This window comes from Serinus canaria, chromosome 1, assembly GCF_022539315.1.
Source record: "Serinus canaria isolate serCan28SL12 chromosome 1, serCan2020, whole genome shotgun sequence".
In the NCBI taxonomy this organism is placed as follows: domain Eukaryota; kingdom Metazoa; phylum Chordata; class Aves; order Passeriformes; family Fringillidae; genus Serinus; species Serinus canaria.
In genome coordinates this window covers 110,044,679-110,063,117 of record NC_066313.1, presented here as the reverse complement: position 1 = coordinate 110,063,117, position 18,439 = coordinate 110,044,679, and the positions used below count along the sequence as shown (strand labels likewise).

Below are 18,439 nucleotides of genomic sequence, written 5' to 3'. Positions count from 1 at the left end.
GCGATTGGCCGGGCCGGGGGGGAGCGGGGGGCGAGGGGGCGGCGCGGCGGGGGGGGCACTGCGGGGGGAACAGGGAAACGGAGCGGGGACGGCAGCGGGGATCCCCCGATCGCCCGCCAGACCGACCGACAGCCCGGCCGGCCGCCTTCCAGCGCGGGCAGCACCGCCCGCAGCGCCCCGGCCGCCGCCCTCAGCCCGCCCCGCCGCAGGGAAACTGAGGCAGCCGTCGCGCGGGTGGGGGTGGCCCGGCACGGGGGAGACACACACGGAGGGACGGGTGCGTGTGGCGGGGGACAGAGGGGTTCGGGAGGTGCCGCTGAGGTAACCTGCACCCACCACCCTCCCCGGGCCTGTGTGCTGTGGGTGTGAGGGGGAACCCGCGTGCAGCGTTAGTGCGCGATTCACTGGAATTTGTTCTTGTTTCGTCGTGAGGTTTTATTGTGGTGATTATGATTATTAGGGTTTTTTAGGTGTAGGGGTAAGGCCCTGTGTGGTCTGTGAAGAAGCACCGTGCCTAGTGCCTCCCACTGTGTCCCTCACAAGCCACCCCCAACCCATCACATTTCTGTCCCCGTCAGAAACCACCACTGTCCCCACCAAAAGTCACCGACTCCCCCAAGGCACCCAATAGCCCATTCACCACCCACTGAACCCCTCCCAAGCCACTCAGTGTCCCTCAAATGCCACCCCTATTCCCCTCAAAAGCCACCCCTGCAACCACTCAAAAGCCACTCCTGTCCCTCTCAAAAGCCACCACCATCCCACTCACAAGCCACCCACTGTCCCTCAAAGGCCACCACCGTCCCCCTCCCAAGCCAGCCCACCACCCTCTGCTGCCACCAGGGACACACACGCCCAGATCCTGGTGGGTTTTGGCTCAGCCCCTTTATAACTGCTGGTTAGAAAAAAATTATAATGGCCATTATCATTGCTTTAGGCTGGCTTCTCATCGTGATTATCCGCTTTGAATTAAATACCTGAATAGGGCTTTATGTGTCAAAATGCAAGTATTAAAATAGAAATTAAGAATTACAAGATTCCTCTTGTTTTTGTCGAAGGCTAATCTGGTGTGTTATCTTTTCATTAAGGACAGCTCTAGAGATTAGCATCTAATCCCATACATGTTTTCAGTGTGCTTTCAGATATCCCACCTAAGTCACAAATACTCTGAAGCAGCTGTAGAATCCCTGGAATGTTTTTAGGGATGCATTCAAGCCTTTTTTTGCCAAGGTTTTGTTGCAAATGGGCTAAAACCCACGTAAGGGAAGGAGATGTGCCTTACTGGGTCTGGCTCCTTTTTCCCCTCTCCAGATCTTGGGGGTTTGTTTTGTCACTGCTGGCTCTTTCCGTAGATTTGGAAACTGGGGAAGCTGCTTGTGAAAGGAGTGGGGTTTTCTCACTCAGGGACTCGTGCCATGATGTGAGTGTTGCTTTGTGAGCCAGCACAAAACTCCAGCAAGCTCTTTGGAAGAATTCCCTCCTCTGGTTTGCAGTGCAGACAACTGCTCTGGCACGGGGGCTGCTGTGGTGATGGGAACAAACAACTGGGAAAGCACTTGCATCTGTTCCCATAAACCAGTTTGTGCAGTGAGGCTGGCTGTGCTGCCAGGGGAGGATTTGGGGAGCTAACCTGAGCTTTCTTCTTCTTTTCTTTTTTTTTTCTTTCCTCATGTGTAAGTTACTTCTGAGCCAAGCAGAAACTAGTTGGTCTTGCATAATTTTTTAGCTGTGCTTCTCCAAAAGGGCCTGTGGCAGAGATGGAGGATCTCTGTCCCAGAATTACCCTGCTGAAAGGTGGTGTACACTTGTGTGTGTGTGTGTGTTGCTGTGCAGGTATTTATTACCAGTATTTTTAATTTGTCAGGGTCCCTACTGAAAATGCAGCCAGTAGAACAGAGCCCATGCAGTGGCTTGTATAATTCTGTTGGAAAGAGTCCAGAAGAGGCCACAAAATTGATAAGAAGCCTGGGGCACCTCCCCTACAGCGACAGGCTGGGAAAATCGGGGTGTTCATCCTGGAGAATGTTGTGTGCAGACCTCGAAACACCTTTCAGGATCTGAAGAGACCTGCAAGGAAGCTGGAGAGGAGCTCTTCATCAGGGACTGGAGTGACAGGACAGGGGGGAATGGGTACAAACTGGAAAACGGGAAATTCAGGTTAGATATTGAGAAATTTTTCACTTTGAGCATGGTGAGGCTCTGGCACAGGGTGCCCAGAGCAGCTGTGGCTGCCCCTGGATCCCTGGAAGTGTCCAAGGCAGGTTGGACACTAGGGCTTGGAGCAGCCTGGGACAGTGGGAGGTGTCCCTGCCATGGCAGTGGGGTGGGACAAGGTGTTCTTCCAACCCTTGATGTTCTATGATTCTATAATTTTGTCTTTCTTACAAATACATGATTTGAGAAAATTTTAAATGCTATCCTCCAAGATTCTGTGATTCAAAAAGACATAATCTGGTTGTATTTCATGATTGAGTCTGACTGACTTGATGTTATTAAAGTTTATGGTTGCCTTATATTCCTGTAAATCAGATTTTTCTTGATCCTAATGAAATCTAGGGAAGGAATTAATTCTGTAGAATTACAGGGGGGTTAAATTGTCTCTAAGTAGGTTAATTTTGTCAAATGTACCATTCCCAATTATTTGAATGTATTCTGGTTCTTCAAGATTAGCTTGTTTATGAATGTGTTTTCCAACATTTCTAATTTTAGATGCTTTGATGGGGGGCTTAGTTTGATATATTTTTCATCTTTATGTATGGTTGCAGCTGTTATTACCAGGTGCATGTTTGTTAAGTATAAGGTTTGTTCTCCATTTGGAGTATCCAATAACTGCTCAGATTAACTTTGGATCATACTTGCCAACAAGCTTTATCACTGGAATTTTGTTAAAAACTGAGCCCCTGCAAAATGTAGAATGTAAAGAAACTGTGAAGAAAATGAAGGATGATTATACATGGACATTGTGAGCAAATTAACATGTAAAAGCTAAAACCCTTGCATTGGTTGAAAGTATGAGAATTACTGGTTTTCATAGTGTAAATATTGCAATAAATTGCCAAGTTGTGTACTTTGAATAGTTCAGTGTTTTTGACACTAACATTTTCAATATAAAAATAGTTGAAATGAAGTCATATCCTGGAGATAATTGTCTTTTTTTTTAGATCTGCAGTTTCGGCTCTTTTACATGTAGAGATCCTAGAATTTTCTTTAATGAAGATTTGGACCTTGTGTGATTAATTTAAATCTAATGACATTAGGTTCTTTTCCTGCAGAGAGCCTAGAAGTAGCTCAGATACCCTGAGGCACTCCTCTATTAACAGCTGGGAAAGAGTTTTGCAGAGGGGAGTTTGGTTTTGAGGGAGGAGAGAGGATAAGAACAGAAGAAGCAGCTTCATTTCCATGGGGGAACCTTGACTAGATGAAGGTGCTAACATTTTTCATCTTTTAACTTTTCTTTGAGTCTTCTGTCCATGTGGAGTGATCTGTTCTGTACTTTGGTGGCTTTAGGAGTGTGTCCTGCTGGAGCACCCTTTCCCTCTTGGCAGTGGGACTTTTCCAGCTCCAACTCCTCCTGTAACGACTGTAAAAGTGGAAATGCAAAACCCCAGGCACATGAGTTTTGTCTCTTGTTTCTCACCAAATCCTCTGGAACTGATTATTGCCAAGGACATATTGCAGAGGGAGATGGTTAATCTCTGAAAAACTGCCTTCTGTCTCTCTGCCCCTGAAAATCTTACCAGTGGTGCAAATACTGTGGCTGTTGCCCCATTCCTTCAGACACCAGCTTCTCTCCCAGAACTTCTGGGATGTGGAGCACAGTTACCTGGAATCACAGAACACACGTGAATGAACCCATTCCTTTGAATGTAGATGTTCCTGGGAACTCCAGAGGTCTCTCTTTATTGATTCCAAATATTCTGCCAAAACTTAATGACTTGCCAAAATGCAAACACAGAATTTTCCACCAGTTTCTCACTGCTGACAGCTGTGCACTGTAAAGGGTGCCTGGACTTTTATTTATTTATTCTCATGTGTTCAGATGACACTTCCTGTAACAAATACTAGCAGGTAAAGTAAGGAATCTTACTTTTTTTAGTTAAAACCTGTCACTTATCTTGTCATGAAAGTAGAGACACTTCCCAGTATTCAGAGGGAAAACCAGACAGTGAGATACACAATGTGAACATTAAAAAAAATTGCTATTTCCACTACTGGTGTGATACAAGGCACACAGACAAGACTCTCCCTGAAGATGTAAATTTCTTACAGGAAAATAACTATAATACAGAATAATGTAAAACTGCCTTTATTCCTGTTATTGCTTCTGAGTGCCAGGTCTAGAGCTTTTTTAGCTGTCAGCCTCATTCTTCTGCAAATAGCACAATCTAGTTAATATTTTCCACTTGGAGCCCACATGCAGCAGCTCGGACAGGTTCAGATAAATGGTGCCAGACAGTGACAAGCTGGGTGGCAATCTTAACCTGGAAAGCTGTTAAATAGCAAGAAACACATTCCTGTTTAAAAAGGTGATTGTTCCACAGGTTGGGCAATTATTCAGAGACAAATAAGCCACAGGTATTGGTGTGTGCCTTTTTAAAGTGGGCAGACAGTCATGGGTTACTATGATTAAAGCATAAAAAAGTCTTCATTTGAAGCTAGGAAGGGGTTGCAAATTCGTGGGTATTTCTAAAAAACACATTGATGAAAAGCTGCAGGAACAACTGAAATAGAAAATCTGTCACAGCACAGCAGATATGGTGCAATTTTGTGTTAGCAGCTCTCCCAGCTCTGTGTTACTTCAGCTGGAGTTTGGTGTCTGAGCCTTCTAAAATTAAAATCCTGAGTATTCTGATTACAGTGGAAGTGTGTAAGAATATTAAAAAGCAGCTTTGGTTTCCTAGTTACAAGTGTGTTCATCCCAGCTCATTGTGTATGTAAAGAAATTCAGGAAAAACCAAGTGGAGAGATGGATGATATGGCAAGCATTTTCTGTCATTCCGTACAGACAATAAGTTCAAGCAAAGAAAAGCAAGAAAAAAAATTTCTGGTGCTTATTATTAAAAAAAAATTAAAATAAGAGGACTTATGTTTTGCTTCATGTTTAACAAAGCTAATTTCCAGGAAGAACAAACGGAATGATAGTGCAAAATTTTGTTTTAGTACAGTAATTCTGTTAATGTCCTGCTTTCCTGTAAATGTGGCTTTAGGGATCGAGTTTCTTGGCAGAAAGCAGCGTGGCTGTAGCCTCAGTTCTTGAGAAGGTTCATGTAAGCCAATCAGAGAGAGCACCAAAGAGCTATTAGGGCTATGGTACACTGGAAAAGTGAGCTTGTTGCTTTCATTCCTCAGTATCAGTCAGTTTGGCCTCAAATAACAACATTCTGGGGTCAGAGATTCCACAGAGATGGACAGCAATTCCCAGAATTTCAGCCAGTCCATTTGTGTTTGTGCCTTGCTGCGATGCTAGAAAAGTGTGGTGTATGTTGAGTAAATGATTTTTCTTTTCAGCAATTGTATGCAAGATTAGAGGTGATGTGTGGTAAGTTCTTGTCAAGCAGAAAGTGCACAAGTTAGGAAGGAAAGGTACTGGCTTGCTGAAAAAATATGTTTTAATTTCTTTGTTTCATCAGATTGTGCCACGCCGCTGTTGTGTCACTAATTTAATTTAATTTCTGATGTTAACATGCTGGTTCTTAAATGACAAAATGTGTATTTCAAGGAGAATTTGCAATTTATAACAACTTCAGACTTATTCTTGTGCCTTTCTGTGCACTATAAAGACATGCCCATGGTGTGAGATGAGGAGATAACACTTGCTCTCAGGTCATGAGTGGAAGTTCTGCCCTGTGACAGCTGAGGGACAGCTTTGCATTTCTATGGCCTGGGCACTCTGACTGATGTCATCTCCACATGGATTTATTCATCACTGAGGGGAAGGCTCAAGTGGCAGAGCAAAAATAGCCAAGATACAGAATTATTGATGTCTTTATGTTCAGGCTACTGACTGAATTTATTGTCAATTCTGGACTGTAAAATTACATTCTATGCATGACGAATTCAGCCCCCAGAACAGAATGGGGATTTCTTTAGGAAGTGTTGCTTTACAGTTCGGAAGGACAGAAGCAGTGCACTGGAAGAGGCCTTTTCACCTGACCTGCTTTTCTGTCAATTTAACACTCTTTCCCCCAGTTCCCCGTGGCAGTTCATTACACAGGAGCCAGTGATATTTGGGCAAGAGAGAAGCTGATTGCCTCTCCAGAAGCAGCATCCTGCTGGGGACCAACTGGCTGTAACATGTTAAATTCCAGGGATTTGGGAGCTACATGTGCTTACACAGCTCTGTCTGTGCATAGCATTTTGAATGCTGAATGTGAAGAGACAAAATTTGTCCATGCCATTACACAGTTGGAATCCCTTCTCTCAATTATACAAATGACATCTCTCCAATGTCTTTCTCTTAGTTATGTTCACAGAGGTCATAGCTCTGGGTCATGTGTGACCACTACAGCAAGAGTATGTCCTGGAGAGCCACAGCACAAGGGTTTCTGTTTGAAAACAAACCTGATGGTAAAATCCCACATGAGCTGCACTGGTGGTTTTTTTTTTTTTTGTCAGACCCTTGGTGACTTCTTACAGCATCTTCCTTGGTGTTGTCATGGTCCTTCTTGAGGGGAAAAAAACCCACAAACTTTACAAATAAAAGGTTTTAATGGGCAGAACTATCCAGATCTACTGAGACCTAATCAAGTAATTGCACAAAAGATAAAGATACACAGAGAAATCTGGCTTAAGCTTTTAAATTTTTGTATTTTGTGATGTTTGTGTGTCTGAAGCTTTATTGTCTGTACTGCACATTTCACTAGCTGTGAGGGCTGATGACTCAGGACTAGGAAAAACTTATGTTGACATTTGGGCCTTAGGTTGAAATGGCCTTCAAGGTTATGCAGGTATATTTTGGGGCTGGGCTAAAATAATATGGACCTATCTGGTCAATTAATGTCTAATTAAAGCAGAGAAAATACTGAGAGTCTCAAAGTGGCACAGAAGGAGTCAGCTGTGGCATTTCAGTGTATGTGGCTGTTCTTTCTTCTCCTGAGGTCTCCTCTTTCCAGAGTAGCACAAAGTATCAATAAAGTTGCCTTTAAATACAAAAGGGAAGTTCCCTATTGGAGAGGACATGGTGAAAATGCAAATTTCCCTTTGCATGTGGACGAGGAAGTGGGAAAAGGCAGAGGATGTCATGATGCAAGGATGGCATAGAGGGGAATTGCAGCTGGAACCTGACACACTCACAGGAGAGTTTAGCATTTTCCAGGCTAATCTAGAGTAGCTGAGGAATCTGACCCCTGCAGTCTTGACAATGGACAGTTACTGAAGGGATATATTTTTTCCCAGGAATCTGCAGAAATATGTGATGTACATCAGAAATTCTCTCCTCTCCCCTCTGACAGGCTGCTCATCTGCCTGGATATGGGGTTTTCCCCCCTTAAGCAGGAGGTTTTTTTCATTTAAATTAGGACTGTAAAAGTTCTGTGAATATGAAAAGTCTCTTCATTGGAAACTTTTCCCCCATTTCTTCCCAACTGCTGCAGACCTGAGAGCAGCTCTGGTCTCATTTTATTTATTAGAACTACACTGGAGGAGAGAAAGTGAGAGTGGGACCTGGTAATTCATGATGTATTTGACATCCTGTTTTAAAAAAGATGATTAACAGATTTTTGATTAAGTTTATATCTTTAACTGGCAGTGTGACTCTTGGAGACGGGCTGGCATGTGTGGTACTTTGGGTGTTGCCTGCCTTTTGTGTCTGAGACCTGCAGAAAGGCAGACCTGTTCATGATGGCTTGTGAGAGAGAAATTCTCCACTGTACCTGCATAGAGCTGCAGTAACCAACACTGTCTTAGAGCTTCTGTTGGCCAAATATTTTTCAGAGAGTATGTCTGGAATTATTTTGCTGTAAAAGCTAAAATGACACACTTTGTTCCCTCGTATGTTTCATCATTCCCTCTATTTTAGGTCAGATGATTCATCTCTGCATTACTGGTTCTGCATTTCCATTGCCTTAATTGGGATTTCAGAGTCATAGCAGTCTGTATAGAATTGTCAATGCTATTTCTAACAACATACAGATTTCTTCCTTCCCTTCATTCCTCCCTTCCATGGCAGGGGATGTTGGAATTAGATGACCTTTAAGATCCCTTCCAACCCAAACCATTCTGTGAATCTTCTCTTCCTCCCTCCTCTCTCTTCTCTGCTTTCCCTGGTGCCCCCTCTCACCTTCCTCAGTCCCAGGTGGTTTCTCTCCTCCTGTCTTTGCTGCAGCCCAGCTTTTCAGGGAGTGAGCTGAGTTTCACTCAGTCCCCTACTGAAAGCTGACTCCTTTTCTTTAGCCACAAGTGACTCTTCATCTGTTTTAAGGTACAGCCAGGTATGTACAAAAATCCTTGCAGGTAAAGCTTGTCAAGAGATGCCCTGGATCAGCACATTTACTGATTATTTCAGACACTCCAGCAGCAGTTGTTCTCATTTTCAACACACTAGGGTTGTCATGATTGCTTTTCTTCCCACCTTTTCCCACCCAGATGCTTGCAGACACCAAGAACAGCCCCCACCCAGCACAGGACAGCACTTGCTTCTGTGTGCAGTGATTAAGAGCTGGGCTTAACCTAATTGCACCTCCATATGTCAGTAGGGTGCAGCTGTTGGGTGTGCAGAGACCATGGCAAGTGCTGGAGTTAACCACAGCTTATCAGATCATCACTGGCCACCTAAACTGAAAAATCTGGCTGGAAGCATGCTTGTAGCCAGTGGTGAATAAAATAAAATACTAAGAAGAGTGTTTTATATTTAAAAGTGCCATCCATGAGGCTAATTGTTATTAGATTTGTGTTCAAAGGCACTGTGTGCATTCACAGTTGAAAGGAAGCATTTGAAAAGGAAGAAATTTGTCATTGCTACTCACAGAGAAATTTTCTGTTTGGGAATTTAAAATCCTGAAGCAAAGAGGACGATTAATTACAATCGTGTAATACATCTCTGCATGTAAATAATTCTCATTAACCCTGCACTAAATTTATAGCTTCTATTAGAGCTGTGCCTTTTCTGCTTGCTTGACAGACTTGAACCTTTCAAAGTCATCTCCTCTCCAATTAAAACTTAGGAAAGAATGAGCATTTGCTTTTGAAATATTTTAAGCAAAAAAAAAAAAAAAAAAAAAAAGGTAATTAATATTAAAGTTTCCAGGACTGGGAGCTCTAAATTCAAGAACAGAGGAATAGGAGGGTTATTTTAACCATGAGGATTATTAAGCACTGGAAAAAATTGCTGAGGGATGTGGTGGCTTCCCTGTCACCACCACTGGGTTCCTGTGCTTCTGCATGTGCCCAGCATGTTCCCCAGGTGTGGTGGTGTGTCCAGAGCCTTTGGGAAAATTTCAGCTGGGAATTTTCCCCCCCAGATGTCCTTGGAGCTGCAAATGGGGCAGCCCTCCAGGTAATATTTCCAGGTAATGTTGAGTGGGCACAGCCAAACTCCTAATTCCTGCTAAGCTGCCTGCTGATTGTTGTCACTCAGGAGCTACAGAGTTTGGTGAACTAAGGGGATTGGAGTGTCTTAAACTGCTGAAATTTCTGGACATCTGTTTAGCTTCAAGACTGGGCTCACTGGAATGAAACCTGGGTGAAACTGACTTGTGTCACTAACAGATGACCTAAAAATAATAAATTCAGGGCATTCTCTCAAGATAGAGCAATAATTTTCTGTTGCCTGGCAATGTCTTTGGCACCGCATACAGAGCTGGGAGTTTATTTTATGATGCTGTGCAGAAAAATTTGTTTACAGTTTTCCACTGTGATTCCCCCAAGAGGAAGAACCCATGGCTCATACAGAGAGAGCAAACATTAATGACACCTTCTTTTCATCTTGGCAAATTTATGACCAAGTTTCCATTCCTTCTTCTATATTTCCAGAAATATTTATGCAGAGACTTGTGTTGTCTCAATTCATCCCACTTATTTTCAGTGGAAATTAGTTTGAAACTACTCTGAACAGCTTATTATAGCACAATTTAAATTTTAGTTGATTTTTATGTACTCCTTTTTTTTTAAATAATCCTGTCTTCACATGGCAAGTAAAAATATTTCCCCCTTTTTTTCATGGAGGAATAAGGAATTTTCTAATGTATTTCTAGATGACATTTTATTAACCATACATATATTTGTTATGGTTTAAAGGGAATGTTATTCACCATGATGTCCTGTGCTTGATAGAAGAATGTGAAGACATAAGTTTCATAATATCCTCCAGGCAGGTAAGCTGCTCTATCCTCCCCAAACAACAGTATTTACCATCACTTGTAGCACTGGGATATTTTTGTGACTGAATTTAGCCCCTGTAACAAAAAAAAAAAAAAAAAAAAAAAAAAATCAAAAAACCCCACAAAAATTGAATGTTTTGGGTTTTCTTTTCCCTGGAGTATACTGCTCAGAGGAGGGCAGAAACCTCCATTGTTTCTTGGGTTGGAATAATTTTTTCATATGACGTGGGATAGAGCCAGCTTGCATTTTTGGGGGAATACATTAACACTGGAAAGAGGCTTGTGTGAACTGACTCCTCAAAGAAGGTCATGAAATAAATCACCCAGAGCTGTTCTGATGACAGTCACCTATTACACATTTAGAAAGCAAATGCCTGCTAAAATCAACAGTTTAAAATACTCTGAATTTCTTGTCTCCACTGGTATTTTAACATTTGTTCAATCCCTGTGATAACTGTAACCCCCAAATCTCCTTTTATGGTCAATTCCATCAGAGAGGATCCAACTGATGGAGGGAGAGCTGATCAAAGTTAGGCTTGGCTGGTGATGAGCTCAACAGAGCCAGTGAGATTTGTCCTTGTTTTCCTTTTGTTTACATGGTAACTGTCTCTTTCCTCTTCCCATACAGATGAATGTCATGCAGCACAGCAGAGAGTGCTGCCCTTTGCTTGCCAGCAGAAGTTTCTAATAATTGAATCACTTCTATGCTGAAATTTAGAGGCAAGGCTTCTCAAAGGAAAAAAATACTAATATGCAACCAGTTGAACTTTGTGGCATGTCAAGACCACCCTGTCACTCCTACATCTTAAAAGTAATTAATTCTTTTCTTTTTGTGGGAAAGGTGATGAAGTTATCTAAGTAATCAAAATTCCCTGTTCAAGTCACAGATTTTTTTTTGCAGCATCTTGATGGTTTTAAGCATAACCTCTGCAGCAGCTTCTTTTCATGGTACAGGAGGAAATAATTCAGACACCAAACTGATCCTAACTCAGTCTGTTAAATACTTTTTGAAGAGGACAGATTTTGAACTGCTTCTTCAACAGGGAAAAACAGAATAAGTTTCATTTGTTTTCATAGCAGCTAATTGCATAATGTGATTTAGCTTGAATGCAGAGGGCTGGAAAGAATAAACAACTTAATAAGGTGCTGTGGGACTTGCCTTTATGATGCACATGTAAAGACTTGTTAAAGATTGAGGCTTAAAGGAAACTGATAGATAAAAGCTTTTACAGGGTGTTTACAGCATCCAGCTCCAGCACTCAAGGTGCAGGGAGCATTTCCCTCCTCATGGATTGCACACAGTTGCAACTCACTGTTGCCATTTCTTTATTTTTTTTTCATCCTTATCACATTTGCTTTCAATAAAAAAATGTGATGCTTAAAGAATGTAATAATTGTGGTTGAAAAGTGGGGTTTGCAAGGCAAGTTTCAACAGGTTGATACAGTTCCATCATATTAAATATAAATATTAACAGTATTGAATCAAACACAATTCCTCTTGCAAGGGTTGTATCTTTGCATAGATGTGTTTATCCACCTATATATGGGGTTTTTTTTTGTACTTGTATGTATTTGTTTAAATATACAAAACACATATGTTTGTATGTATGTATATATATATATATATATACACACACATTTAGACATGCATGTATATAAAAATAAATGTGTATAATGGCAAAGACGTAAAGGAGCAAAACTAAGCAAAACATGAATCTTCATTTAATATTCAGAGTGGAGACAGAAGAGGGACTAAAAGTAAATGAGATGAAAAAGATCTTTTTGTTTAGATAATCATTAGTGCTGCTGGTAGGAATGCAGAAGAGATTTTCCAAGTGGACCCTGAGTTATGTGCATAACCCTTGCCCTTTTGGGAAAACAGGCCTCTCCATTTTATTTTTAGACAAGTCTAGATAGAAAACCAGCCCATTTTGTTAGGGACAAGGTAGTTGCATAATGTAGGCACATGATTCTTTAAAATGTGGATGTTTGCTTCTAAAAAATGAAGCTGGGCTTCCCATTTTTGTTGTTGTTGCTGCAGAAGGGAACACAAGTATTAGTGGAATTTGACTTTGCCTACTCTTGATCATGTCTGCCTTGGAGTGTATTTCAGCAGCATCTGACAAGCAAAAATGTTCTGACTAATCCTTCTTTCTTCTGCCTCAAGGAGCAGAGAATTACACAGATGTTGTCAGGTGTACATCATCCTTTGTTGTGCATTGAACTCCAGGTAATTTGCTGAGTTTCTGGCTGTTCCTGGCACTTGCTGCAGCTCTTCAGAGTGCAAAACTGCCTCAGCCGTGCTGGTTTTGACATGGAAATGTTGCTTTAGTTGTGGATCATATGAGAAATCCTTTCCTATTGGACCCTTGTTATCCATAAAATATCCTTGTTACCATGAGGATACTTTTCACAGAGTGAGGTTTCCACTTGCTGGTGAGGAAACATCTTCTCCACATCCTGAGGAAGCATCAAATACCAGCACTGACATCAGGGTGATTTTCTCAGACTGATGATTAAGGTTTTACCCATCTGCTGCTGTTTATAAGCCCTCAGGGCTCATCCTGTGAACTTTTCCAGTGCCTAAAATTGTCTTAAGTATTTTTGTTCCTTTTGCTTTTGGAAGGACAAGGCCTATCAAAACCAGATATTTTGCAAGCTGGACTGATGATGCCCCTCAGTGTTTTTCCTTTTGGTTTGAAACAGGGGCATTTAGGCAAAGTGTTCATTTATTCTGATCATCAGCCAAGCTTTTGCATTCTTATTTAAGCAATAAATTGCAGCAAAGGCAAGGAAGTTTTGTAGCCTGTCTTAAAGCCTTTTGTGACTTTGCCAGTGGGTCCCAGGCCACCCACCCTATCAGATCTCTGAGAAGAACAGTGAACCAAACAAAAGTGTGGTGGATGCAAACTTATTTCATTTGCCTCCCACTTTTCAAGGCATGCACATCTCTTAGCTCTCATTAAGCTGATTTCACTGATTCAGGTAATTAAATCAGCAGTGCTGCCTTATGGAGGAGGCTGACACACCCTTGGCTCCCACCTTTCCACAAGAATTTGAGGCTTTAGATCAGTTTGTGAGCTCTGTCTCTCACATTGAACAATATTGAATAGCTTTTAGAATATAATAGAAACTAATTGCAAAGATGGAGAGCGATGAAATATGTGTGCTGATTTATAGTTGGCATTTTAGTGATAAATGAATGTTAATCACATCAACAGTCATGCTCTCATCATCTTTCAGTGGCAGCATTAGCATTATTGTATCCATAAACTGAAATTCCTGTCATTTTCAGCAGCAAATAACAAAGAAAATCCTCCCTGCCCCAGAGCTCTTGCAGTCCAAGTATCACAAAGGACAGGGCTGTGTGTCTCCTTAACCAAAGCCAGATGTTTGATTTCAAGGAGGGAATTAAAATCTATTTTCACTAGGGATTTTTTCTCATGCAGAAGGTCAGCATGGGAGAAAACATGCAGGAAGTTCCCCTACTGGCATTTGTGCTAATTAAGGATGCAGAACAGATTCAGTAAATAACCCACTGCTTTCTCAAGCCAATAAACATTTTGAAAATCATCTTGTGAGCTTTAAATATCCACACTCAATATCTGACAAAATAAGTTTTGTTGTGGAATATTTTTTTTTCTTCTAGTTAAATAGAATGAGATAATTTTAGTTGGGGTTTTTGTGGAAAGAAAAATTATTTTCCTCCTATTTTACAGTGCATGACCACATATTTATCTTCACCTGGGAATGCCAAAACCTGGTGTGAAGTCTCCTGGTGTTCCAAACATAGAACATCCTTGCCAGGCATTTCTCATTTTTCCTGATTAGCTTTGCAAAAAAGGTGATAGATGGTTTCTTTTATGGGTTACCAAACCAGTGATGCAATATATAATCTTTATTCCAAAGCATTTACATTTCTGCTTCTCCTTTCAGCACTCTGGTACCATAAAGAAACTGCCAAAGTTTGTGTCAGCACTTGATGCCGTTAGGAGGTGGGAATGATTCTCTTTTCCTGAGTACCTGGAAAATCCAAGAGTGCTGCCTCACTGAAGCAGGGGCTGAACTTTGGAGAGGGGTGTGGAAAGAGCAGGAGATTTCTTGGCATCAGAAGTGGAAATATCAGTGCTGAGAAACTCCAGGGAGACAGAAGCTCTTCCCTGGAGTGGTGTGAAACTCCTGCTCCGAGCATGGAGCTGCACAGCCCTGGAGGTGCCCCCCTGTGAGACACCTGTGAGCTACTGTTGGAACCCTGGATGCTGAGAATTTCAAAATTTCTGTGCTAAAAGAACAATTGCAGTGTTCCACAAGGGAACACTGCAATTGACCTGAGGCTGTGGAACAGGCTTCCAAAATTGTAGTTGGTTAGATGTGTGTAATATCACAGGATGGAAAACTTAGAGTTTGGGGTTTTAGAATGTAGAAATAAATATGAAGAAGGATGGAGGTTTTAGGGTGGAGGCAGATTGTTCTTCTTTACCTTCTTCTTCCTTCTTCTCCGTGGGTTTAGGTGATGTTTTGTTATTGGGCAGAAAAGTCTGCATTGAGGGCTTCGAGGGATTAGTTATTGGGTTAAAAGGGAAAATAATCTAGGTGTCCTTTCTTAATTGGATAGTTTAATGTTAAAAGACTTTGTAACACGAGATAGTTAACCATTTTGTGCCTTGCTAATGACAGGCTGCAGAACTCATGATTGTGAGACTGTTTTACTGATAAGAAATAATAAACACCTGAGTCCAAACACCATCTCAAGTGCCTTCAATCCAGACCCAGAGAAACCATAGGCTACTCTTGGACTTGCACTCTTCCAGTGCTCAGCTCCCAGGTGCTGATGGAACAAACCCTGCTGGGGAGCTCTGTGCAAGCTGGAGCTCTGACCTCCTCTGTTCCAGCAGCAGCTTCAGCTCAGCAGATGCTTTGGAGCAGCTCGGGGGGCAAAGCCATGGCAAGTGCCCACGTGCCAGGATGCAGAGCCAGAGCAGCAGCAGGAGCCATCCCCAGCCTGGATGAGGCCAGCACTGCCTTCTGGCAAGGCTGCATTTCTGTTCAGATTTGGCTTGTTCCTGACAGACACCTGGTGCAGGGGTTCTTACAAGGAGTTTGCAGCCTTTAGCTGGGGGAAGGGTGTGAGCAAGGCCATGGAAATCCCAGAGATGCTTTGATTTTAATTGCATGGATGATTTAGTATCAACCTAAAAATAAAAGAAATAAAGCAACAGTTACACTTGACAGCCAGCCAGGATTTTCTTTTAAAAAAAGAGAACAAAAAGAAGAAGCATTTCTTCACTGTGAGATCTGTGAAACCACCAGTTAATTTTCTTTTCTGTTTGTTTAGAATTACCTCAGACACCCAAATTTGGGTTCATAACTGATCTGGCCATTGCATTTTGGCAGAAATATTAAAACATGTATTCTTATCCTTGCAGCCCAAGTTTCCCTGTACCTCAAACTTTCATTTCGTATTTGTTTTAATAATTTGTTGTTTCAGTCATCTGGTGCTTTTCTGTTCACATTAAAAGCTCCCCACTTCCTTTGTGCTGAGCAATCCAGTATTTGTTCTGGGTTAGTCACAATTACAGGTATGAACAGGGAGGAAAAAAGAAACAATACACCTCCCCCAAACAACCTGCTTTGTTCCTCCTTCTAAACAAATCTATTTAAATGTTAGTGTCTTCTAACCTGGTTAAAATGTGCTGGTTTTTTGCAAACCTGACTGAATTCCTTACTCAGTATTCACACAGTAGGAGCAGGATGCTATTCCATACCTTGTCTGTACCTTAGGATCCCTAAATCCAGTGTTTCTGCTTTGAAGGGCTCCTCCTTCATGGGCTCCTCCTCCTTCATGCTCTGCTTTTAGCTGAGCTGGCTCAGGAGCACACACAACGTTGTGCCTTAAGGTCCTTAAAAATGAGAAGCTTCCTATAAACATTTTAATTTAATGCATCAAGAGAGGCTCTGGCAGAAATTGTGAAACAGATTCTGGGGTTTGGACTCCAGATTCACCTCTGAAACAACTTAGGAAAATCTCTCATCACAAAGGTGTGCTTGGGTCTGTGTCTGTGTGTCTGTAACTATTAGTTGGCAGTGGGGGTTTAACCTTATGTTGACCAACAGCAAAAAGCAAACTGTGGGCTTTGGTTGGTTTATTCTGTGCTTCAGAGCTGCTGAACAGAGGCAGGTTTTACATCTGTGTGCAGGAGAATGATTCACAAGTGGAATTTCCAGTTGCGTGCACAGTCCCCTGTCCTTCCCATCTGTATCTCAGCTCTGTCAGATAGGATTTGGAGGGATAAAAAAGGTGAAGTCATCCTTTTCCCAAGAGGAGCAGCAGGTGCCTTCAGTCAAGAACGGGTTCCAAGGAGCAGCAAGGGCACAAACCAGTGAAGCAGGGCCAGATCTTTGGGCTGGTCCCTGATATGTGCTGTTTGTGAGCCCTGTGGCATCCATGGGGAGCTGGGATTGGTGTCAGAGCCCATTCCCAGATTTGCTGCAGGGATCTGATCAAGAGGGATTGGTGTCAGTGCCCATTCCCAGATTTGCTGCAGGGATCTGATCAAGAGGGATTGGTGTCAGGGCCCATTCCCAGATGTGCTGCAGGGATCTGATGGCTCAGCCAGCCAGCAGAGCCAGGACAGGCTCAGTCCCATCAGCAGCTGCTGAGACAGGCCAGAGCCCCACCTGGATGGGACCTCCAGGTGGATTGGTCCTTGTAACCCCTGGGGGATACTGAGCAGGACAGTCTCTGACTCTCCACCCAGTAAAGTTCCATAGCAAAGGGCAATTCCCCTTCCCAGGCTGCTTTCCCTCAAAACCACCTGGGCTTAGAGCTAAAAACAAGAAGCAGGCCACGTAATGTCTGAGATGGGATTTGCTCCCCTGCAGCACTGCCAAGTCACAGATGAGGTGTGATCAAATCTCATCTGGTGCCCAGCTTGTGTTGGGGATGGGATCCTGCCCTGGAAGTGCTGCAGGGAACAAGAGCTTCCCTGTGCTGGGATTGCACAACCTCCTCTGTCAGAGGAGCAGGGCCAGGCAGAGCTTCAGCCTGACCTCTGCCTGACTCATGTTTTTTCCTCCTGTTACCAATAAGAACTTTTTCCTCGTGAGTCACTTTGAAATACACACAGTTTGTGTGTATTCAGGGAAAAAAAAAAACAGAACCAAAAACTCAAAGATTTTCCTGAGGAACGGTTTGTTGGTGAGACAGAACAAATCACTGGGTGCTGTCAGGGACTGTTCTGCCTGCACAGTTCAGTTAATGAGCTCCAAGGGCTGACAGGGATTTTTTTATCCTGTCATTTGTGTATGTCCCTTCATTTTAATGCTTTCTTCTCTGAAATGCAACAGTGAAAAACACAAGTGTTACTCTTCCACTCTTTGGATGCCTGAAGCTCAGGGAAACAATGACCCCTTCAAAAACTTGCCAGTTTTGCTGTGTCCATCCTAACACAGACATAAAATATGCTGGCAAAACTGTACTTGTTCTCTTCCACTTTCTTCTCAGGTCACAGAAACAGAAGCACATTTATAGTGTTGTAACTGTGACTCTTAAAAGGTTTGAAATATTGGGATTTCTGCCCCCTCCCATCTCCATGGCTTCCTTGCAGTGGCAGATTTGACCTGTGTGACTCACAACCCAAGAGCTCCGTGGCAGTGGCAGGGAATTCAAGTCCCCAAAATCACAGACAAGTGTTTTAAACCTGAGAGCTGAGTAGTTCCTGAGAAATTCTTTTCTCTGTAGTAAGTAGACAATAAGGTGTTCATTGTATGTGTTCATTTTCAGAAGCAGGAATAAATTTGTATCCTGATGGCAGGAATGATTTGGTTTTTGTATTTGGCTGCAAAAAGGTTATTTCTGGCTAAGTCAGCCTGTTCCTCTCTTCTGAGACTCACTGGCCTTGCTGATTGATTTAAGCCAGTTTTGACAGATCAGCTGCAGGCTCAAAGACAATTAAGTTTCTGTGTAACAGAGCAGTTTTTGTTATATTCCCAATGATATATTCCTCAAATATAAATTCCCAATGAGCCCATAGTCCTGTTGCCCTCATGCATGTCAGTCTGTCCTGAAATGTCATGACCATTTTTTGCATCTGAAATAATGATTGCTTTATAGATAAAATAAT

At 42.4% G+C, this 18,439-nt stretch overlaps 1 protein-coding gene across 7 annotated transcripts in view; it reads left to right on the top strand.

The window, feature by feature from the left end:
* The first annotated feature begins 66 nt into the window (after positions 1-66).
* Positions 67-18,439, top strand: part of UMODL1 (uromodulin like 1) — a 72,761-nt gene continuing 54,388 nt past the window's right edge. For 6 of the 7 annotated variants that reach the window (XM_050982246.1, XM_050982171.1, XM_050982217.1 and 3 more), the window contains exons 1-2: positions 67-277; positions 1,865-2,157. In XM_050982246.1, coding sequence (XP_050838203.1) covers positions 2,127-2,157 — 31 coding nt within the window. In that variant the 5' untranslated portion in view covers positions 67-277; positions 1,865-2,126. Of the gene's footprint in view, positions 2,158-18,439 lie in introns of all 7 variants that reach the window. The other variant, XM_050982099.1, reaches the window with a different exon arrangement.